We start from the raw sequence: 23,980 nt of genomic DNA, 5'->3' as shown, positions 1-23,980 counted from the left end.
TTGGGAGCTGACAGGTCAGAGGTAGGAGCATCCTTCTGGTTTTAGATTGCTGGGCATTGATGACACACGCCTTTAATCCCAGCACTTGGGAGGCAGAGGCAGGTGGATCTCTGAGTTTCAGGCCAGCCTGGTCTACAGAGTGAGTTCTAGGACAGCCAAGCCTACACAGAGAAACCCTCTCTAGAGGAAAAAAAATTAAAAAAAAAGGTGGTGATGGTATTTTGCATGCACAATGCAGAGCCACTGACTGATTGCTACAAGAATTACATCTCAGTGGCGCTGCTGATCAAGCCTAAAGGGAGTGAGAACAGGCAGACTAGAAATGGCCCTGATTCAAATATCCTGACATCCCTAGCTGCCCTTTCATTCTCCATACCTTATGTGGTAGTTTCAATGGAAATGGCCCGTCGGTTCATAAGGTCTGGCACTATTGGAGGTATGGTCTTGTTGGAGTAGGTGTGACATTGTTGAAGAAAGTGTGTCACTCTGGAGGCAGAAGCTAAAGCCAGGCCTAATTTGCCCCATTCATTTCCTGCCAATCCAGATGTAGACCTCTCAGCTCCTTCTCCAGCACCATGTCTGCATGAATGATGTCATGTTTACCACCATGATGACAACAGACTAAGCCTCTGAAACTCTAAGCCAACCCCAATTAAATGTTTTCCTTTATAAGAGTTGCCAGGGTCATGGTGTCTCTTTACAGCAATAGAAACCCAAACTAAGATACCTTCCATCTTAACCTCAGATCTTCTATTTAATCTGCTATTAGGTGACAACAAGAAAAGTGGTAACAAGAGAGATGACTTTGCTACCTAAGGAGCAGAAGGCTCCTGTGGTCCTGGCAGATCACACTGAAGTAAGACATTGTAGGTGCAGGCAGAGGTGGTTTTGAAATAAGGAATCGTGTCTTCTTAGTTACTTTTCTATTGCTGTGACAAAATACCATGACCAAAGCAACTTATAAAAGAGGAAGGGTCTATTTGGTCCCTGGTGCCAGAGGGAAAGACAGACTCCATCGCCATCACAGCAGGGAAGAGTGGCAGCAGGTAGGCCTGCTGGCTGCAACCTGGGAACTCACATCTTAACTACAAGTAGGAGGCAGAGAGTCCAAACTGGGGATGACAGCTTGGTTCTGAGGCCTCATACTTCCTTCAACAATTCTACATAGCCTAAACCTACTCAAAGAGTACTACCTCCTGGGGAACAAGGAGACAAAAGCTAAGCTTCTGAGGAATACTGTCACTCAAATCATCATAAATCACTTGGATGAAACCAAAGTAGAAAAGTGGAAAAGAGAAAGAAAAGTGATTTTTAGTAAAATATAGTAAAGATACAAAAAGCATATATAAAATGAGCATATAAAACCTAAAAAAAATAAATAAATAAACACTGGTGTTCTTACTATCCAAGCAAGAAACAGAAGCCACCAGTCCACTTTTCTCTGTTATGGTTTGAAAACAAGACATCCTCCATAGTCTTAATGTTTTTTTAATATATTTATATTTATTTACATATTATTAATATATTTATTTATTACAATTTATTCACTTTGTATCCTAGCTATAGCCCCCACCCTCATCCCCTTCCAATCCCACCCTCCTTCCTTCCCTCATCTCCTCCCATGCCCCTTCCCCAGTCCACTGATAGTGGAGGACCTCCTCCCCTTTCATCTGACCCTAGCCTATGAGGTGTCATCAAGACTGTCTTTCATAGTCTTCCTGTGTGGCCTGGTCAGGCTGCTCCATCAAAGAGCCAGCCACTGAGTTCATGTCAGAGACAGCCCTTGCTCCCATTATTAGGGAGCCCATTTGGAGACTGAGCTGACACGGACTACCTCTGTGCAAGGGGTCCAGGTTATCTCCATGAATGGACAGTCCTTGATTGGAGTATCAGTCTCAGAAAAGACCCCTGGGCCCAGATCTTTTGGTTCTGTTGCTCTCCTATGGAGCTCCTGTCCCTTCTAGGTCTTTCTGTCTCCCCCTTCTTTCATAAGATTCCTTGCACTCTGCCCAAAGCTTGGTTATGAGTCTCAGCATCTGCTTTAATACCCTGCTGGGTAGTCTTCCAGGGGCCCTCTGTGGTAGGCTCCTGTCTTGTTCCTTATTTTTACCTTCTTCCGATGTCCATCCCATTTGCCTTTCTGAATGAAGATTGAGCATCTTACCCAGGGTCATCCTCCTTGCTTAGCTCCTTTAGGTGTACAGATTTTAGTATGATTATCCTATATTATATGTCTAATATCCACTTATAAGTGAGTGTATACCATGAGTGTCTTTCTGCTTGTGGGTTACCTCACTCAGGATGATCTTTTCTAGGTACCACTATCTGCCTGCAAATGTCATGATGTCCTTGTTTTTCATTGCTGAGTAGTATTCCATTGTATAAATGGACCACAATTTCTGTAACCATTCCTCAACTGAGGGATATCTAGGTTGTTTCCAGATTCTGGCTATTACAAATAAAGCTGCTACGAACACGATTGAGCAAATGTCCTTGTTGTGTACTTGAGCATCTTTTGGATATATTCCTAGGAGTGGTACAGCTGGGTCTTGAGGTAGCACTATTCCTAATTGTCTGAGAAAGCACAAGATTGATTTACAAAGTGGTTGTACAAGTTTACATTCCCACCAGCAATGGAGGAGGGTTCCCCTTTCTCCACATCCTCTCCAGCATATATTGTCACTTGAATTCTTCATCTTAGCCATTCTGATGGGTGTAAGGTGAAATGTCAGGGTCATTTTGATTTGCATTTCCCTGATGACTAAGGATGTCGAGTATTTCTTTAAGTGTTTCTCTGCCATTCGATATTCCTCTATTGAGAATTCTCTGTTTTTTAATTGGATTACTTGGTTTGTTGCTGTTTAACTTCTTGAGTTATTTACATATTCTGGATATTAGCCCTCTGTCAGATATAGGATTTGTGAATATCCTTTCCCAATCCATAGGCTCTTGTTCTGTTCTGATGACAGTGTCCTTTGCTTTACAGAAGCTTTTCAGTTTCATGAGGTCCCATTTATTGATTGTAGATCTTAGAGCCTGTTCTGGTGGTGTTCTGTTCAGGAAGTTGTCTCCTGTGTCAATGAGCTCAAGGCTCTTCCCCACTTTTTCTTCTAACAGATTTAGGGTGTCTAGTTTTATGTTGAGGTCCTTGATCCACGTGGATTTTAGTTTTGTGCAGGGTGGTAAGTATGAATCTATTTGCATTTTTCTACATATAGCTATCCAGTTAGACCAGCACCATTTGTTGAAGATGCTTTTTTCCATTGTGTGGTTTTGGCATCTTTGTCAAAGATCAGGTGTCCATAAGTGTGTGGCTTTATTTCTGGTTCTATTCGATTCCATTGATCCACCATTCTGTTTCTATGCCAGTACCATGCAGTTTTTATAACTGTTACTCTATAGTACAGCTTGAACAATTAAAAGAATCAATGAAACCAAGAGCTGGTTCTTTGAGAAGATTAACAATATAGACAAACCCCTAGCCAAACTAACTAAAAGGTGAAGAGGCACTATCCAAATCAACAAAATCAGAAATAAAAAGGGGGCCATAACAACAGACACCGAGGAAATCCAAACAATCATTAGGTCTTACTTCAAAACACACAAGATTTGAAAATCTAAATGAAATGGACAATTTTCTGGATCAATTCCACTTATCAAAGTAGAATCAAGACCAGGTAAATGAACTAAATAGTCCTATATCCCCCAAGGAAATAGAAGTGGTCATCAAAAGTCTCCCATCAAAAAATAAAAAAATTAAAAAATTTAAAAAAGCCTAGGGCCAGATGATTTCAGCGCAGAATTCTACCAGACCTTCAAAGAAGAGCTAACACTAATACTCTTCAAACTATTCCACAAAATAGAAACAGAAGGAACATCACTAAACTCATTCTATGAAGCCACAGTCACCTTGGTACCTAAAACTCACGAAGACCCAACAAAGAAAGAGAATTTCAGGCCAATCTCCCTTATGAATATTGATGCAAAAATACTCAACAAAATACTCACAAACCAAACCCAAGAACACATCAAAGATATCATCCACTAGGACCAAGTAGGCTTCAGTCCACGTATGCAGGGGTGGTTCAATATACGGAAATCCATCAATGTAATCCACCATATAAACTAACTGAAGGAGAAAAAACACATGATCATCTCCTTAGATGCTGAAAAAGCATTTGACAAAATCCAACACCCATTCATGTTTAAAGTCCTGGAGAGCTCGGGGATACAAGGCACTTACCTAAACTTAGTGAAGGCAATATACAGCAAGCCTATAGCCAGCATCAAATTCAATGGAGAGAAATGTAAATCAATCACACTGAAATCAGGGACAAGGCAAGGCTGCCCACTCTCTCCATATCTCTTCAACAGAGTTCTTGAAGTCCTTGCTAGAGCAATAAGACAAATAAAGGAGATCAAGGGGATTCAGTTTGGAAAGGAAGAAGTCAAAGTATCACTATTTGCAGATGATATGAGAGTATATATGACTGACCCCAAAAATTCTACCAGGGAACTCCTACAGCTGATAAACAACTTCAGCAACGTGGCAGGATACAAAATTAACTAAAAAAAAAAAAACAAAAAAAATCAGTAGCCCTCCTGTATACAGAAGACAAATGGGTTGAGAAAGAAATTAGATTGGGGGAAAAAAACACCCTTCACAATAGCCACAAAGGACATAAAGTACCTTGGTGTAACTCTAAGCAAGCAGCAACTCTAAGCAAGCAAGTCAAAGACTTGTATGAATAAAACTTCAAGTCTCTGAAGAAAGAAATAGAAGATATCAGAAGATGGAAAGATCTCCCATGCTCATGGCTTGGCAGGATTAACATAGTAAAAATGGCCATCTTACCAAAAGCAATCTACAGATTCAATGCATTTCCCATCAAGTCACCAACACAATTATTTACAGACCTTGAAAGAAAAGTTCTCAACTTTATATGGAATAACAAGAAACCTAGAATCATTAAAACAAACCTCTACAATAAAAGATCTGGAGGGATCTCCATCCCTGATCTCAAGTCTTAACGTTTTTAACAGAAAACGTTCCCAATTGGGGAGCTTTTTGGTGTGCTCCTTTAGGAGAGGACTGTCTGGAGGAAGGTCACCAGAGGCAGTCCCTTGAAGGTTATAGCTGGCCCCGCTTCCTGCCCATTCTCTACATCATCCACCATGAAGCCCTGCTGTCCCCTGAGCCCCATGATGGACTGAGAATCTCTGAAATTATGAGTCAAAATAAAACTTCCAATTTTACCTGTTTCCTTCTTCTACCCTACAAAGTAAAAGCTATTTTAAAAATTATCATTAATTCTTTTTAATCACTTATAATAGTTATGTATCTATGTCTGACCAAGGTTCAGCCAATTATAGCCCTCAAGTCAAGTCCAAATCATTACCTGTATGTGAAGGAGGAGGGCTAGACCCAAGGATTTGACCTTTACAGATGAACATTTATTTGCAACCAATTTAATGCCAGAAAACACTAATCCTAGACCCCAGCTTGTAGTACTTTGTTATAACATCCTAGAAAGCTATATCACTTTGGTGACCCCTCAAAACTTCTCATGAGATACTGTACTACAAAATTTGTGCCCAATTATTTTTAATATCTACAACAAAAATATTATGGAGAATAATTTTTATGTCTTATTATGTAAGTACTTCTATCTCTGATGTTGCCTCTTGGTTCACAAAACCAAATATTTACTAGCTGGCCTTTTTACAGAAAAATCCTGTCTAACCAAGGAATAAACAATACACTCTTTAGGTTTTTTCTGTTTGTTTGTTTGTTTGTTTGTTTGTTTGTTTGCCTAATTTTGAACTCTATATAATAGATTCACAAAGTATATGATTCTGTTTAGAGAGCTATCATATTGATTCAAGTAACTGTACTTATTTTTCATCAGTACATGAAATTCCACACATGAAAATATTATAAGTTATCCATTCTATTACTTAAGAATAGTGGAGCTAAAAAATAAAATAAAATAGTGGAGCTATAACATTGCCGAACTCATCTTCCAGTACACCTGAGAGTTTCCCTAGAACACACACATACCAGTGAAACTGTTCCATTATGCATTGGTTTCTGGCCTCATTAGAGTGACAAAATGCCTTTTAAAGGCAATTGAGGGGTTTGGTGAGTTGGCTCAGTAGTTTAGTTAAGAGTGCTGTTCTAGCAGAGAACTAGAATTTGTATCCCTGAACCCACACCAGCAGCTTATGAATGCATGTAACTCCAGGCTTAGGACCCTATTCTTCCTTCTGGCCTCTATAGGCATACAAATTAAAATTTAAAAATGTTTAAATCAGTGAAGATTTTTTAGGGGCTCCCATATTTTCTCTTCCCTGGATTCTGACTTAATCTTCTAGCTTTTGTTGAAGAAAAAAAAAACAGACTATGAATAGAAATGCCATCCAATTCTTAGACATAACAGTAGATGAGTGTGCTGGCTGGTTTTAGGCAAACAGACAACAGCTACAGTCATTTGGGAAAGGAAACGTCAACTGAGAAAGTGTTCCTTCCAGAAGTGCCTGTGGGTAATACAACCTCTGGGCAGGTGGCCCTGGTCTAAGACAGCAGCTGAGCAAGCTATGAAGAGCAAGCCAGTTCACAGCACTCCTCCGTGGCTTCTGCTCCACTTTCTGCCCTGAGTTCCCGTCTGACCCCACTCAGCAGTGGACTGTGCTGCGGAGCTATAAGCTGACATAAACTCTTTTTCTTCCTGAAGTTGACTTTGGTCAATGGTATTTTATCACAAAAACAGACACTATGCCAATGGCTTCTACCATCGCTTAGAAGCCAGATGCTCGGCTGCAGAGAAGTGAGTACATGGCTAAGCGACAGAAGGCAGCCATGTGGCGAGCACCTCAGCACACTGTATGTGAGGTAGAAAACTCCAAGCAACCCGGAGAATTGTAACAAGTCACTCTCATCCAAAGAGTTAGGGGGTAGTTTATTAGACAACACTGGGTAAAGAAGCATACACTCAAGTCCAGTTTTGCCAAGCAATGCAAAAAACTGTATCAACCGCATATGATGACAGCATTATTTATCTCAGTCCAATTCACAAGCTTTTTTCCCTTTTTACATGGCACTTACTTTAGCCAAACGAAGTGTTCCCGGGTAAAATAGTGAACCACCAAAGGTTGTCAAACATAGTGCCTGCCTTTAGTCGCAGGACTGGAGAGGCAGGGGAAGAGGAAGGTAGGTCTCCATAAATTTGAGGCCAGCCAGGTCTACATAGCAAGTTCCAAGGCAGCCAGAGCTATGCAGTGAGACCACTGCCTCAAAAACAAAAAACAAACAGATGTTTTAGAGGCTAAATTAGAAGGCTGGGGCATAGGTCAACAGTACAGGACATGCATTAGTATGTAAGAGGCCCTGGGTGTCTGAAACTTAGTGCCACAGGGAAAACAAAAAACAAACGGCGAGGTTAGACAAGTGACAATAGAAATCCCAGCTGGGTATGGCTACACACACTTGGAATCCTCGATCTTGGAAAGTGAAGGGCAAAGAATTACCAAAAATTCAAGGTCAGCCTGGGATATACAATTAAGTTCCAGGTCAACCTGGATAGAGACTGCCTGAAAGAAAGACCGAGAAAGAGAAAGAGGAAAATCTGGAGGAAAGATGGGGAAAAGAGAGGGCAGGAGAGGGAAAGAAAGGAAGAGAGAGGGAGAGAGAAATCCCAACCACTGAGAATTTAAATAATAAAACCTGGGTACTGATAGAGGCATGAATCCTCTAAATGAGGACAAAGACCTGGTAGCAGGTCAGAAAACATAAAAAGAATTTCCAGACTCCCATGTCAAAAGGAAGAAAGATCCCATCTGTTCCTCTGTTAATAAGCTTGAAGATCTGAATTCCATACCTCACACTCACAGAAGAAGCTAGCTGTGGTAGTGCACACCACAGGAGAAATGTTTTGTGCGTTTGAGGCCAGCCTACATATTGAGTTCCAGGCCAGCCAGGACTACACAGTGAGACCCTGTATCGAATACATACATACAGACATACATACAGACAGACAGACAGACAGACACACACACACACACACACAAACACAAACACACACACTACTAAAGAGCTGTTTAGAGGTTAACAGAACTTCAGTGCTCTTACAGAGGATCATAGTTCAATACTGAGCACCCATCAGGCAGCTCATAACCAGCCATTACTCTAGCTCCAGGGACCCCAACATCCTTTTACAACCCCCATGGGCACCAACCACTCATGATGTACACACGAAAAAAATAAAAATAAAAATAAATAAATAAATAAACACAAATAAAGAGATGTTTAATGTTAAGTATTCACATGAAATGTCTGCGAACTCTCAATTTACAAGGCGTATCCCTTTGCCTGGAATACAGCTGGACTGGATCCCAGTAGAATAAAGGGAATGCTTTGTCATCAGAGTCCAGGGCATTGGCAGCAGGAGGGGCAAAGGCAGCCAGCCCCGTCCTAAGAAGGTCCTCTAACTGCAGAACATTAGGATCAGAATGCAAGCAGCAAGGGCATTCTTCTTAATGTCATTAGCAAGTAACTAGAATTTGCAGATGCAGACACAACTCAAACTTTAATTTACTAAGAATCTCTCAAAATTACTGTAAATGTGATGAAATTTTTAACCATTAAAAAAAATAATGACTTCTTTAAAAATATATATACTAGCAAATCTCAAGTTCTAAAGTTGAACACCCAGAACGATTCTAAGACATAATCCAAATGAGGAGAATTGGCTTTTCCAGATTTTAAAAGAGTAATTTATATTTGATTCTAATACCTGGATAGACAGACTAGGTAATAGAGGATAGAGCCTAGAAACAGACCCCTATGCATACAAGTGCTTCCTCGTGGTAAAAGTGCACTAAGAGGAAGAAAGAACACACGGTAGGTCAGTTTGCCTGTGACTGAGAAAGCCATCTGAAACAGAACGAAGTGGCTTCCTAACCTACTTCTGAGAAAAGATGAATATACTACATGTTTGTCATAAAATATGAAATAGTCAGCCGTGGTGGCACACGCCTTCAATCCCAGCACTCAAGAAGGCAGAGTCGGGCAGATCGCTGTGAGTTTGAGGCCAGCCTGGTCTACAAGTTGAGTCCAGGACAGCCAAGGCTATACAGAGAAACCCTGCTTCAAAAAAAGAAAAGAAAAGATGAAATGTTTATTAAAAGTATAGAAATAAGGGCTGGGGGTTAGCTCAGTAGAACTTGTCTAAAGCATGTGACTCCTTGAGTTTCATCCCCAGCGTCACAAAGTAAGTAAACAAGGCAGTGTAAGACAGCGTTTAGGAGATGGCTCAGGGGTTATGAGCAAGGACTGCTCTTCCAGAGGACATGTAGTCAATTCCCAGCGCCCATGTGGCAACTCACAACTCTCTGTAACTCCAGGGATTCTGACACCCTCACACAGACATACATAAAGGGAAACACAAATGTACATAAAATTAAAATTAAAAAGACAATGGAAGACTATAACATATTAGAATACCACCTTAAATAAGAGTTAGTTTAGTGTTGTCTTACAGGCATATTCCAAAAACAAAACAGCTTCAAAGAACAGAATGATCATTTTGACTTTGTAAAAGCATATCTATTCATGTTCAATAAGTACCACAGTCAAAAGCAAGTGCTATAAGAAAATCCCAAAAATATTTGTGACATATGATAAAGTATAAAACTTCTCAAATAAATATCCAGGTTCTCAGAGATCAATCAAAATCGCTCTACTGGGGCTGAGGAACTGAAAAAGTGCTTACCTACCATGCATGTGGCCCTGGATTCTATCCCAGGCTTCACAACACAATGACAAAAGGACCTCATTGGTTAAACCAGATAAAGGAAAAGATGCAGAGATGGCTTTAAACCATACTTTCTCAGTCTTTGCTCAGCTGACATTTTGGACTGGAAAATTCTGCTATCAGGGGCTGCTTATTGCTTCTAGGTAGTTTACATCCATCCAGGCTGGCTCCAGGCACCTAGCAACTAGCTTCTCCTTTCCACTGTAACACCCACAGTCTTCTCAGATACTGCCAAATGTCTTCTGAAGTTAAACTGTCTCACTTCACTAGTGAAAAAATAAATACAAAATTTAACTATGATGAAGAGTTGTTGGTCCACCCCCTCTTGATTAGTGTTATCAAACACTTTATCTACTTAGTCATGTATTAGAACTATTTTAATTTCTCTAGGTTTATAAACTATTTTAATACCTGGAAAAGCCAACTCGCCTCATCTGGTTTCTTTTTTCTTTTTTTTCCTGGCTATTCTTGGGTATTTAGTTTTTCAAACTTTATAACCTGAGATGGGCTAGATTGGACTGATACCAATCCTTTTGATCACACAGAAGGACTGTGCAATTCTTTTGGTGGTGAACACCTGTCTTGCAATATCAAATTTTAAAATATTCTCTTTGACCCAGCAATTTCACTTTCAAGAATTTATCTTAGATGGTACATTCACACATAGAAGAAGGATAATGAAGCCAGGCATGCTGGCACAGACCTTTAATCCCAGCACCTGGGAGGCAAAGGCTGGCAGAGCTCTGTGGGTTCAAGGCCAGCCTGGTCTACATAAAAAGTTCAAAGACAGCAAGGAAGGACTGTAGTTAAAACAAAGAATAACAGTGTAGGCAAAAATGCAATAAAAATAGCACCAACAAAAAGATAACAGAACAACTAAAAATGATTTAGTATCCAACAACAGGGAACAGGTTAAGTAAATGATGGTCTTCAACAATAATATTCGACCATTAGAGAGGACAAGGACATGTTGCAGGTACTGGAAACCTATGTACACCCCAAGACATGTCAGTAAAAACAACAAGCCCAAAATGGAGTTTCTATTATTTTCTAAAAGTAGAAGGTGTCCCTGTAAGATGTAAAAAAAAAAAAAAAAAAAAAAAAAAGTTTATAAATTCAGAGAATACAAAGAAACTGAATTTTTAAACCACTTTAAAAAAAAAAAAAAAGATCCTCCTGCCTCTGCCTCCCCGAGTGCCCATCCTTGGCAATTGAAAGACTTACACCCTTTTGAACGATTGAAGTCCTTTAGCTGTCTAGATATGTCAAGATAACTACAGAATGGGCTTGTCCCTACGCTTAAGGGAACCAAACTTCACAGAGCACGGTAGACCTACCTGCGTTTGCCAGGGACTAAGTAGGGCAAAAACAATTGTAAGAACATTGGTTAATGGGTATTTGTTTTGATTTTGCAAAGTCCTGGTGACTGGCTGCACAACCGCATATACGTGTGTATACACATATATGTGTATACATGTGTGTATGTATATATATGCACATATACATATGCCCCCAGCTGTTGCGGGCTGGGGGTGGTGGCCTAACCGCGTCTGGTTAGGCTATCCGTGCTGTAACATTTTAACTCGCGATTAAGCCGCGAACTACTCCAAAGACCTTTCACCTAGAAACTGCGAATAACACTACTGTGGCCAGGCCAAAGTCACGGATACAGCGTCAGGAACATCCACCCCGGGCCTTCCCCGCGGCGGGGACCCGCCTGCCCCGGTTGTCCACGACCCTGGGGTCCCGGACGCGCGGACTCTTTCGGGGCGCGCGGCAGCCCCAGCGGCCCTCCCCGCGCCCGCCCGCCCGCCCGCCCTTACCCGGTGTTGGGCAGCATGACCTCCGCAGCTCGGCAAAGTTGGTGGCGGTGGCGGGACCCCGGCGAGCCGTGAGTGTCAGGCGAACCTCCGCATTTAGCCGCGCCCCCGGCCCCGCCCCGAGGCCCGCTCGGGAACCGGCTCTCCGACGAAGGACGGAGCCCTCTGAGTGCGCCTGCGCACGCCGGGCGCTGGGCGAGTCTCTCCACAGTTCCACAAACGACACCCGGGAAACCGACGCTCGGCGCATGCGCTGTGGAAGGCGCCTACGCCACGCCCCCTCCCGGGCCCGGCTGTGACAATCAGCCTCTCCCGCGAACAGGCCTACGTAGGCTGGCCCCTGCCGGCCGAGGCTCGGCGCGTCGCGGGCTCCGGGCCGGCAGGACAGCCGATTGAGGGGCACGCCGGACTGGCTTGGGGGCGCTGGGCGTCGTTTTTCCCCGTCCATCCCCGAGCCAAGGCGCTTTGCTCTGAGAAACGCTTACGGACCTCTGAAAAATGTTGCAAAAGCTGGTCAGCGTCGCATTCTCACTGCCCCCGAATTTGGACTTGGCCGGCCTGACCTCCAGTGTCTGGAGATAGCCGGTGAGCTTCTGGAGGAGATCGTTGCAAAACTCACCCACAAGAATTCAGAGTATGAGAACATAGCTGGCGCAAGACAGTGATTCCTAAAAGAAATTAAAATTGCTGTGTGATCCACCAACTTTAACTCCCAGCGACTTAGAGAGGGGTTTGCACACCTATATTGGTGTGCATTATCTAGAATAACCAAAAAGGTCTGAGTATTTGTTCTTTGGTGGAAGGGTAAACTAAATGGAGTAAGTGCTTACCGTGTAGGAGCACCCGGCCGTGTTTGTTTGAAACAGGACGTCTCGATGTAGCCCTAGCTGTGCAGAAACTCGCGACGTCGACCTGACCGGCCTCAAACGCACAGTGCTCCTCCTGCCTCTGCCTCCCAAGTTCTGGGATTCAAGGCACGCACCACCACTCCCTTAGGGGAATCATGGCCTAGCTGCCTTGAGAGGCATGCCTCATGGGTTTTTCAGGTTGGAGTCTGTGGCTGCTGGGGCACTCCCTCAGGCAGTGAAGGTTTCAGGCTGATTTGTGTTTCTCTGCATGTTCCCTCAGAAGCCAGGGAAGCGTGCAAGCTTGACGGGGCAGTTGGTCTGGGACACTAATCTAGGTACCCTGCATAGCTTAAAATGTCATTGTATCCTGGCAGCTACCGTAGTATTGATTCTGGTAATCACCCTTATATTCTCTTTCTTATAAAGGTATAAAAATGTGCCTTTAATCCCAGCATTCAGGGAGGCAGAGGCAGGTGGATTGCTGTGAGTTCAAGGTCAGCCTGCCTGGGGGTTGGGGTGAGAGACCAAAGAATTAAAAATCAGTGGGCGTTGTTTTAAAGTTTAAAGCACAAGCCTGAACAGAGGCTAGCTAGGTGGAGACATGTCCAGTCACCTTGGGGGAGGAACTAGCCTCAATGCCCTGAGGGGAAGAACTAGCCTTACTGCCTTCTTTCCTGCCCACAAGAGATACAGTTGCTAGGAAACCAGCCCATCCCCCCTAGGCAGGGAAGCCATTAATGGTTTGGGGGCCTTCCTATCATCTAATCAATTCAAAACACAGCAGCCCCTCTTGTGTTTTGACCAATAGATGCTTGCCAGGTAGGAATCCTCCTGCTTTGGGCATGCTGGGAGGGACTGGACTCTTTAAATCACCCAAGTAACCTGAGCACGAGGCTCTTGCCCTCTCACTGCTTAGGGGGTGAGGGTGTGTGAGCCCAAGCTGTAGCTTGTAATAAAAAGATCCTCATGTGTTTGGCAATGGACTTGACCTTTTGGGGTCTCGTGAATCAGGCACAACATACTTGGGGCCTCTCCATGATTCCCAAGACCTCTGGGGACTCCCAAGCTGGAGGATCAGAACCCCACGTAAGCACTTTGGTCTTGGCCAAGTTCTATGTCTCTGTTCTGTCATTCTGTGTATTTTTGAGATCTCAAGGCACACAGTGGGTGGCCAGGGATTGGGCGTGTCATAGTACACCAGCTGAAGAGCTGGCAGACCAAAGCCACGGGGATCTTGGGAGACGTCCCAGAACCCCGTGGGGCAGTGCTCCCCAATAGCACTGTGGGGGATACAGGGTCCCAAGTCTATTTGACAGGCTTAAAAAGGGCGTTTCTCCCACACAGAGAGGAAGCGCCGCCAACATACTGGTTTGGGGTTCTTGCTTGCTTGGCTGACGGAATATGTTGTTCTGCCTTTGTGTTTGTCTGGCTTTCTGTGGTCACTATGGATACTATGGGACAGACTTCCTCTAACCCTCCCCGTTTCTCCGAACCCTTCCGCCTGCTCCATGTTCCTGAAGCAGCAGTGCGACCACAGTGAGCACGGGCTGGGAAAGCATGCAAGGGTGGAGACGGGTGAAATTGTCCCGCACTTCTCCTGGGCCAGCGAAATTTCAGCTGGAGGAAGTAAGGAAAGTTTTGTCTGTCTGTTTAAGTGTATGTATGGCCATTATATGTTTGTTTTTGACTGATCTTAAATGGGTAATATGCTCTGTATGTCTTGGTTATAGATTAAGGGTTATTGGGTATACTTAAAGGTTAAATTCAAACTCGTTTAGAACATATATGTGTGCCTATGATGTATAAAAGCATAGAGGTGTTTAAATAGCAACCACGTGGCTGGCTGTGTCATGTGATGTGACTCCGCCATCTTGAGATTGCCACATGGTGTGCGGCACAGCAAAGAAAAAAAATTAACAGAACCTCTTAGTCACAATTAATTTAGTTTTATCATCCTATTTTCTTTTAGACTAGGAAGACAAGTCTCATTTTAACTGGTATTGGTTTTAGAGACTGAAAGTTTGCACTGGTGAATTTTGATTTTATAATTTGTGCCGGATCCCGCCAGCAGAGTCGAACGATTCTTGAGTTGGGAGTGAGGATTAAAATTAATAAAAAAACACACAGCACACAGGAGGCTTTTTTAAGAAGGTCCGGACTCGCCAGCCACAGCAAAAAGCCGCCTTAGCAGCAAGCAGCCACAAGCAGCAAGCCTCAAGCCTCTGCAGCAAAACTAGCAGCAACTGCCAGCCTGTCTTTTTATTGTAGAGTTTTTAGGCTACAGTAGAAACATCTCAGAACAGTGGGTTAATTTCCACGAGGAGCCTGAGGAAGAGGTGTGATCTTCACAAGCTATCCCACCTGCTGTCACAAACAAAAGATGGATTTGCAAATTCTTCCCTGACTTAGTGAAGGCCTGGTAAAAGCAGTCTTTCTGCTGAGATTTAAATAAAGCAGCTGCCTGAGGTATGGCTCCTGACAAATTTGGTTTTGACTTTTAAAATTATGGTTATGCTTTATGACTTCACTCCTAAAAAGGGTACGTTATTTTGATGTTTTGGAGAAGAATGTTTAAATGTTTAAGGCCATGAAACATTTTAAAGTATATCAGGCATTTTAAATAATGACCTTGGGCAGCCTAACAAAGAACTTGGAACAGTTTCTCAACCCTTTGGGGGAGGCCAAAAAAAAAAAAAAAAAAAACTTTGGTATTTACTTTATTAATTTTACCAAATGAAACCAAGCCATACTGTTTGAGCCAACTGGGAAAATTGCTGTTTTTACAGTGTATCCTGCAGAGAGCTGCTTGTTTATCAAGCTGCTTTGTTATCCATCAAAAAACAGGTTTTCACCCCGGCCTTCACCTTGAGACAGAGAAAAGAAGTTTTGCTAAGTTCCTTAAAGCTTGTTTGTGTGACCTTGGGCCATATCTGCTACAGGGGAGTAGTTTTAGAAAAGTTTGGCAATTCCACGAACTTCTTTTTGTATTGATGTGACTTGTTTTTGCTTTACCTATAAAAAATAAATCGTGGAATAAACCCACGCTGCATCCATACTGACAGCCCTCTCAGGCCGATCCTGTGTGTAATGTGATTTGTTTTAATTATTATTTCAATCTTCACTCTGCACTCAGGTACTGTCTACCTGCCAGCGGGCTCCAGCAGTATCATGTCAGAACGAAAAGGATTTTTTTGATGGAAGTTTCTATGTTGTCTGAAAAGCAAGAAAGAAAGCAGGAGACTGGGATTTTAAAAAGGAAAAGGAAAGAATAGCTTGTCTAAAGTAAGAATGTCTGATTATACCAGAAGAACAGAGCCAGGAAAAGCCTAATGTCACGAGCGCTTAATTATGCCGGAGGACTTTAACCAAGACGCCACAAAGGGCGGCAAGGTATTGATAAAAGCCAACGCCAGAATGATTTTTGAATGCTGCTTTAATCACACAAATATCTAAAAGTTGCCTAGCTCATTATACATCCTATGGGGAATACAACCTGGCCACAGGTACAGGCTCGGACACTTTTGCCTCCAGCTTCGGCTGTCTTCGAAGTTCCAGCCGGACTTCAGAGGCATCTTCGGATGACTTGATGGGCCTTGGAGCTTCTCTGCTCCAGCCAGGCCTCAGGTGTGGAGGAAGCTTCGGTTGCTCGGGAGCCGTCTTCCAGGGCCGGTCTGATAAGGGGGTCCCTTCAGAACCGGTTTGTTAAGGTGGTCTGGGTTTTTCAAGCAGCCGTTCGGGAATTGGCTGGTTAGTGGTGGTCTCTCAGCGTACTCACCAAAGAGTCTGGCCTGCCGCACCCGAGTGGGCTCAGGCTCCAGTTTTTATGCCTTTTTCAGGGCATAGGTTTGACTTATCACTCGTTCACACACACCAGCTGCTAATCAGCTGGTATTTAATTTTACTACTTAATGTCTCAAGGGCATTACTTAGTTGCTATTACTTAAAAGATCTTCTTCTCTATCCTTGACAGCTCTGCTGTCTTACAAGCTCTCAGTGTCTTAGGGGCGTTGCCCAGTCCCTGTCACCACAAATGTCTCTCAGCTTCGCTCCTGACAGCTCTGCTGTCTTACAGGCTCATTACACCTAACCTGAAGGTATATAGAGTGTTATGGAAAGACAGAGTATGTATACAGAATGAACTGTATTTGCCTTGGGTTTTCATAACTGCAAATATGACTTGAGAGAACTGTAAAATATGTTGTTCTTCATTTGAAAGGCTGGTGATTTGTCAATGTAAAATGTTTTCTTATGCTCTTTAAAGGGGGAAGAAGACTGCAGCTCCATGTTAGCCCAGGATTATACAGGGTTGTATTCAAGTCCTTGTTAACTATTACATGAAATATATGCCTGACTACCAATTCCTGCATGAATGGATTCCTGCTTTTCTTTGTGGCCGATGGATTTGGTGTGTTCAGAACGGTTCAAGTACAGTTTAAAATTGTTCTATACTGTTCTATTATGTAGTTGGTTCTAAACCTTATTTGATTACAATGTTAGAACTTCGGTTATGGGAAATTGTAAGTGTCCCACAGTGCTTGCTCTACCGTGGGAGGTAAGAATGCCATCAGCGACACCTAATGGCTATGTTTTGAATTGCTGGCCTCGGCCTCGTGCTGGCCGCCATGTTGGTTCCTAGATACAGAGGGTGGAGCAGCTTTGTTGAGGGCTGTGTTCAGTTCCCTGCTTAGTGCTAAGTGCAACTTCTGTCCTTTAAGCTTTCTGTTGTTCAGTTTTAATGCAATGCAGTAGGATCAACAAGATTTGCTAGCCCCTTTATGAACTGTATTGGATTGAAAGTTTTTCTTTGATTTTAGTTTGGAAAGATATTTAAAGTTATGCTAGCGACTAGGGTTGGTTACAAGATTGAGCTTTACCTAGTCTTTTGTTTGTTTTTAAGGTTAAGCCTTGGATGGATAACTATGAAGTTTGTCAATGTAGATCTACTTGAAATAGGTATGGTCCTAAAACACTTACCTAAGGAATATGCCAGAATTAGAGATTATAGTGTTCTGTTTTATAGGATGCAGTTTAGAGCAGATAAAAATAGAGAAAGCATTACTCAGATATGCTGGTCCTCAAGCTTGTCAGAGACCTGATGAATATGGCATTTTAACATATGTAAGCTTATTATGACAGAGAGTCCCAAAATCCTGGCAGTAGCTCCCCCACACTCTCCAACATGATTTGGGCACAACAACAGGTGACTGCGACGCTGAATTGTGGTGTGCTAACCACTGGACAAGGCTGCCCCAACTGGCCCACTGCTAGGGCCCAGCCTAAACTGTGGACAAAGCTGTGGACATCTGAAGAGTCATTGTTTCACGTTGCTGAGGACGAGGTGAGGTGGATATCTCAATTTGTTTTTTGTTTTGTTTTCTGTTTTGTTTTGTTTTGTTTTCCTCAAAAATAGTCTCTCATCTGTGCCTGAGGGCTGGACTGCCTCTGCTCAGGATGCCATGAGACAACAGGTGATGCTTAGGTGATGGACTAACTGGTTATCTCTGTCATTTTGATTGGTACATTTGTTTAGCTTATAATTTATCCTTCTCAGGTCTCTGATGACATGGACGACTAGGCTGAGCTTATGGTAACTTTGCAGCTAAAGAACAGACAATTAGATCCACTGTTAGCTCATTAGTCAGTTCATTAGCTATTTAGAACTACTAACTAGGTACTAGATCTTTTATTTAGAAAGGCAAACAGGTTTGCCTTGCTCACAGGCTTCATGTTAGTTGCCTGTGTCTTATGGTAAATAGCTGGACAGAAAGATGTGGAGTTTATGTGGGGTCTGAGGAATGTTGTTTATATTAGATTTGCTGATTTGTTACTTTTCTGAATTTTGTTAAAATATATATTTCCTTTTGTAAACTAAAAATTCATGTGTATCAGGAAACCAAAAAGTCATGAGAACTGGATCTGGCATAGCTCAAACGGACCCCAGATGAGGTTTTCCCCTGGTCTTGGGATTCATCACTTTTCCCATTTAATAGACAAATTTTAACTTCTGTCTCTAGTCTGAATTTGTCTCATCAGAGTTTCATCTGGTTGACTCTATTCCAGGATCAGCTATGGACTGCAAGCTGAAATCAGAACTTGCTGGAAGCTGACATGATTGTTTCCTGTCTCTTCAGTTGGTTCAACTAACCAGATGCTTCTGAGGACTGACCCATTGCCCAGCCTTTGACTGGCATTTCAGCCTTCCTAGCCCCTGTTGCCAACGATCCTATTGTCAGTTCTGAAGCAGTTTCAGACGATGTGATCTTTGCCCAAAATCCCACCTAACAGGCTGAAATGCTAAGTCAAAAGGGGCTCCCTGACATTAGCTATGATCTTGGGCATTTGCTTAGCTGAAATGGGAACTAATATTGCAGCAATTGGACAAAAAGCCTGGAGAGATGCTAGAGAGAAAAGATTCCATAGGATGGTTTAAATCCTGCTATAATAGTTCTCCTTGGCTTACTACCCCTATATCTGCCCTGAAGGGACCCCTACTCATTTTATTTTTACCTTTGGGCCTTGTATTTTAAATAGCTTGATGGCTTTCATGAAGGAATGCTTGAGAGCAATTTAACTAATGGTACTCAGATCCCATTATGGAAAGGTGAATTTGGAGGCCTGACTCCAGGGGCCATATCTGGAAGAGCCATGATTGGGTCTTCAGATGATCGTGGGATGCTGAAATGAGAGACCAAAGGATTAAAAATCACTGGCTCTTATTTTAAAGTTTAAAGCACAAGCCTGAATTAAGTCCAGCTAGGTGGAGACATGTCCAGCCACTTGCGGGGAAGAACTAGCCTTAACACCCTGAGGGGGAGAACAAGCCTACTGCAGTCTTTCCCCATCCACTAGTTATATAGTTGCTAGGAAACTGGCCCATATGGCCAGGCTAGAACTGCTTGTGGTCGTGGCACCTAAAATGGACCAGTCATTTCAAAAGTCAATTTTCCTTACCCAATCATGTAACACCAAAGCATGTAAGTCCCTGCTTGCGTTTTTTTTTTTTTTTGTTTTTTTTGTTTTTTTTCCTTTAAAAACCCTGTTCCCCTAGACTGCAGGGCCATATACAATTAAAAAAAAAAAAAACAAAAAAAAAACAACAAAAAAAACCTCATGTATTTACAGCAGAGTCTATTTCTGGTCTTTTGGGGTCTCACAAACTGGGCAAAACAGGGGGAGGTATAAAAAGTCCGATTGCTCTCAATAAACTTGAAACAGCCTCTGTGGCCCCTAGCTTGATTTAATTTCTTGACATCTATATCAGGTGCCCTTACACACTTAGAGGTGATCCCTGACTCAGAGATCTGTCTGCCTCCTTAATACTGGGATTAAAGGTATACCACCACCCCCTGCTTTCGTTTAAGACTCTTAAGATTTATTTGTACACATGAGTGCTTATTTGCATGTATGCCTGCAAGACAGAAGAGGGCATCAGATTGCGTAATAGACAGTTGTGAGCCATCATGTGGGTGCTGGGAACTGAACTCAGAACCCTGGAAGAACAACCAGTATTCTTAACTGCTGAGCCGTCTCTCCAGCCCTGACTTAAGAATCTTAAGCAGGTTTGTTCTCAATATAAACTAACTGCTCTTTTACGTTGTCTCTCCTTGATTCTACTTCTGGGGAGACTTTTGTTCCTTCTGACTGGAGAGTCTTAGCAAAGGCATGTCTTACTGGGAGAGAATACGTACTGTGGAAGACTGATTATTCAGAAAGATGTCAGGACCAAGCTAGTGAAAATCAATAAAATAATGTGCCCCAAATCTTTGAAATATTAGAAGGCTGAGGCATGTACAGTGATGCTCAATGACAGATTACATATCCTCCTGAAGATCATGGAGAAATGATGTTTTGGTACTGCAAGTATGCCATAAATTACAGATTCTGCGAAAAAAAAAAAGACAGAGGAACTTCCTACAATCAGATAGGAGCCTGATGAACCATCTCAAGATTATGTTTCCTGTCTTTTGCAAGCAGTCAGCTGCCTGATGGTCGATAGAGAGGCAGGAATGATTTTTGCTAACAACTGTCATATGGCCGTGCTAATGCTGTGTGCCAGCTGCCGTCCTTCCTGTTTGCAAGAAAGGAGAAGATATTAATGATTACATCTGCCTCTGTGCTGTTATTGGGCCAAGGGTTAATTCTGGCTACAGCCCTCCAAAGGCAGACAGTGCCTCAACTATTGGCATTCATTCAACAAGAAAAAAAGAAAGGCAAATAGCCCAGCTTTATGTCAGAATGTTTTGCTTTGAAGAGAGCTGGAGAGTAGTTCTCTCTTGCCTTTTTTTTTTTTTAAGATTTAAAAAAAAATTATCTATAGTGTTCTGCCTGCATGTATGCCTACACACCAGAAAAAGGCACCAGATCTCATTATAGATGGTTATGAGCCACCATGTGGTTAAGGGAATTGAACTCAGAACCCTTAGAAAAGCAACCAGTGCTCTTAACCTCTGAGCTACTCTCCCTCCCCTTCTTGATATTATACATATGAGTGGTAGTCTGCTTTCTGCTGAAATAATAGAATCCTGGAAGATATATTTGCTGAAATAAAAATTGAATTAACCCATTACAGATTGATTATAGCCCCTCAGAAAATTCAAAGTACTCTAATCTTATATTTAGGGAAACTGATAAAGTCTTCAGCAATCATTGCTCAATGAGTAAAGGTTAGAAAAGACACCTTAAGACTAATTTCCAAAAGCTGCTACAGAACTTGACTGTGTTGAAAATTTCCACACCACAACTTCAACCTTTATTTTATATGGCCCCTTCCTCATCTTCCAGTCTCACCCACCCTCCCTCTTCTCCTCTTAAATCCCTCTCTCCTCCCCTTCTGTCTGACCCTAGCCTATCAGGTCTCATCAGGGCTGGCTGCATCATCTTCCTCTGTGGCCTGGCAAGGCTGCATCCCACAAGGGGAGGTGATCAAAGAGCCAGCCACTGAGTTCATGTCAGAGACAGCCCCTGCTTCCCCTACAAGGGAACCCACTTGGAGAATGAGCTGCCATGGGCTACATCTGTGCAGGGCTTCTAGGTTATCTCCATGCATGGTCCTTGGTTGGAGTATCAGTATCTGCAGAAACCTGGGCCCAGGTTTTGGGGCTCTGTTGGTTTCCTTGTGGAGTTCCTATCCCATCCAGGTCTTTCTATCTCCCTCTTCTTCCATAAGGTTCCCTGCACTCTGCCCACAGTTTGGCTATGAGTCCTAGTATCTCTTCGATACCCTGATGGGTAGAGCCTTTCAGAGGCCGCCTGTGGAAGGCTCCTGTCCTGTTTCTTGTCTTTTACTTCCGATGTCTATCCTGTTTGCCCTTCTGAATGAGGTTTTAGCCTTTTCCCTAGGGTTCTCCTTGTTTTTGCTTTTGTTTTGTTTTTAGCTTCTTTAGGACTATAGATTTTAGTATGTTTATCCTATATTCTAGGTCTAATATCCTCTTATAAGTGAATATATACCATATGTGTCTTTCTGCTTCTGGGTTACCTCACTCAGGATGACCTTTTCTAGTTCCCACCATTTGCCTGCAAATTTCATGATTTCCTCGTTTTTAATTGCTGAGTACTATTCCATTGCATAAATGTACCACAATTTCTGTATCCATTCTTTAGTTGAGGGACATCTAGGTGGTTTTTTTGTTCTGAAGGGAAAACCTGGTCTTTCGTGTCTTAAAGGATGGGCTGAGCTGTTGGTATTCTGTTCAGGAAATTGTCTCCTGTGCCAATGAGTTCAAGGCTCTTCTCCACTTTTTCTTCCAACAGATTTACTGTGTCTAGTTTTATGTTGAGAACTTTGATCCACTTGGACTTTAATTTTGTTCAGGGTGCTAAGTATGGGTCTATTTGCACTTTTCTACATGTAGACATCCAGTTAGACCAGCACCATTTGTTGAAGATGCTATCTTTTTTCCATTGTATGGTTTTGGCATCGTTGTAAAAAATCAGGTTCCATAGGTGTGTGGGTTTATTTCTGGGTCTTCTATTCGATTCCATTGATCCACCAGTCTGTTTCTATGCCAGTACCATGCAGTTTTTATTACTGTTGCTCTATAGTACATCTTGAGATCAGGGATGGAGATACCTTCCAGAAGATCTTTTATTGTAGAGGATTGTTTTAGCTATTCTGAGTTTCTTGTTATTCCATATCAAGTTGAGATATTTTCTTTCAGTGTCTGTAAAGAATTGTGTATCTCATTCAGAATGGCAAGCAGGATAGATACCAGAAACAGTGGAAGAGAGGAGAAAGGATGGGAGCCTACCATAGGTGGTCCTCTGAAATGATTCACCCGACAGGGAACTGAAGCAGATGTTGAGACTCAGGGTTAGACTTTGGGCAGAGCACAGGGAGGCTTATAGAGGAAGAAAGAGGTGGGAATAGACAGATATGAGGGGACAGGAGCCCCACAAGGAGAGCAACAAAACTAAAAGATCTGAGCCCAGGGCATCCTATAGAGACTGATGCACCAAAGGAGGACCATGAATGTAGAGGCCCTAGACCCCCTGCTCAGATGTGGCTGATTTGCCACTCAGTCTCTATGTGGATCTCTGAGTGAGGGGATCATGGGCTGCCTCTATTGTGAACTCAGTTGACTGCTCTCTGATCTCTCCTGGCTCCTGTTGATGCAGCCTTGTCATGCCAGGAGGAAGAGGATCCAGGCAGTCCTGATGAGACTTAACAAGCCATGGGGAGATGGCAATAGTGGAGAACTCCCCTATCAGAGGACTAGGGCAAGGGGGTGGGGGAAGAGGGAGAGATGGTGGGACTGGGGGGAGTTCAAAGAGGGGGCTTCAATTGGGATATATAATGAATAAATTGTGAAGAAGAAAATTAAAATTAAAAATGGGCTGAGCCTGCAGTGGGGCATTACAGCAGGTGGAAATGTATTTAGGAGTGCTCTGCGTCAGTGGCTCTTGAATCCCTAAGCTGTTCCCACATTTGTCAGTTATACCTTCTCCCGGCATCCCGAGAGGAATGTTCTGGAACAAGGGGCCAGCAGAATGGGTACATCTTTCAGTCCAAAAAAGGTTACCACTCTATATTGGCTTATGGTTGATGAACTGATCATTCTAGAGGTCTTGAACAAAACGATTTTTTGAACAAAAGCCAACAAAAATTTGTATTCCTTATGAGAAAAAAAAAGTTGGGATTTTTGCACACCTATATTGGATGCCTCACTGGTTTTTACTTAACCAAGTGCTTCTGTACAACAGATAGAAGCAGCCATGATTTACATTGCTTTACAGCAGTACCCCAACCTCTGCACAGCACCCAGCCCTGGCAGGGCAGTGTCTCTAGAAGCGGCACGGACCACTTTGTCAGCCGCCCGCTCACGGTTTACTTCAGTTCAGCAGAAACTGCAGATGTGAGAGAAAATATTATGTCACATTCTAATCTTTCGGGACCTTGTCTGAGGGAAATGAAAAGGCAGATTCCCTTTTAACACTTCACCAGGAACTGACAGCCTAAAGGAAGGCCGAGAATCTCAAGCTCTCTCTCACCAAAGTGCTT

At 42.8% G+C, this 23,980-nt stretch overlaps 1 protein-coding gene and 1 long non-coding RNA gene across 7 annotated transcripts in view; one reads left to right on the top strand and one right to left on the bottom strand.

Moving 5' to 3' along the window:
• Hsdl2 (hydroxysteroid dehydrogenase like 2) overlaps positions 1–11,870 on the bottom strand; it is a 43,951-nt gene extending 32,081 nt beyond the window's left edge. The window contains exon 1 of the mRNA XM_021627680.2: positions 11,636–11,870. Coding sequence (XP_021483355.1) covers positions 11,636–11,652 — 17 coding nt within the window. The 5' untranslated portion in view covers positions 11,653–11,870. The remainder of the gene's footprint in view (positions 1–11,635) is intronic.
• LOC132653226 (uncharacterized) lies at positions 11,865–19,703 on the top strand. Of its 6 annotated transcripts, none has more exons than XR_009591010.1 (7): positions 11,865–12,217; positions 14,450–14,946; positions 15,614–15,870; positions 16,742–16,885; positions 17,378–17,433; positions 17,681–17,818; positions 18,541–19,703. It is a non-coding gene; the product is annotated as an uncharacterized LOC132653226 (long non-coding RNA). The 6 variants fall into 6 exon arrangements; XR_009591012.1 differs by lacking the exon at positions 11,865–12,217 and adding an exon at positions 12,421–14,106; XR_009591011.1 differs by lacking the exon at positions 14,450–14,946.
• The last annotated feature ends 4,277 nt before the right edge of the window (positions 19,704–23,980 follow it).

The sequence above is a fragment of the Meriones unguiculatus genome, chromosome 3, assembly GCF_030254825.1.
Source record: "Meriones unguiculatus strain TT.TT164.6M chromosome 3, Bangor_MerUng_6.1, whole genome shotgun sequence".
Taxonomy (NCBI): Eukaryota; Metazoa; Chordata; class Mammalia; order Rodentia; family Muridae; genus Meriones; species Meriones unguiculatus.
Note: the sequence above shows the minus strand (reverse complement) of the source record. Positions and strands in the feature narration are given on the sequence as shown.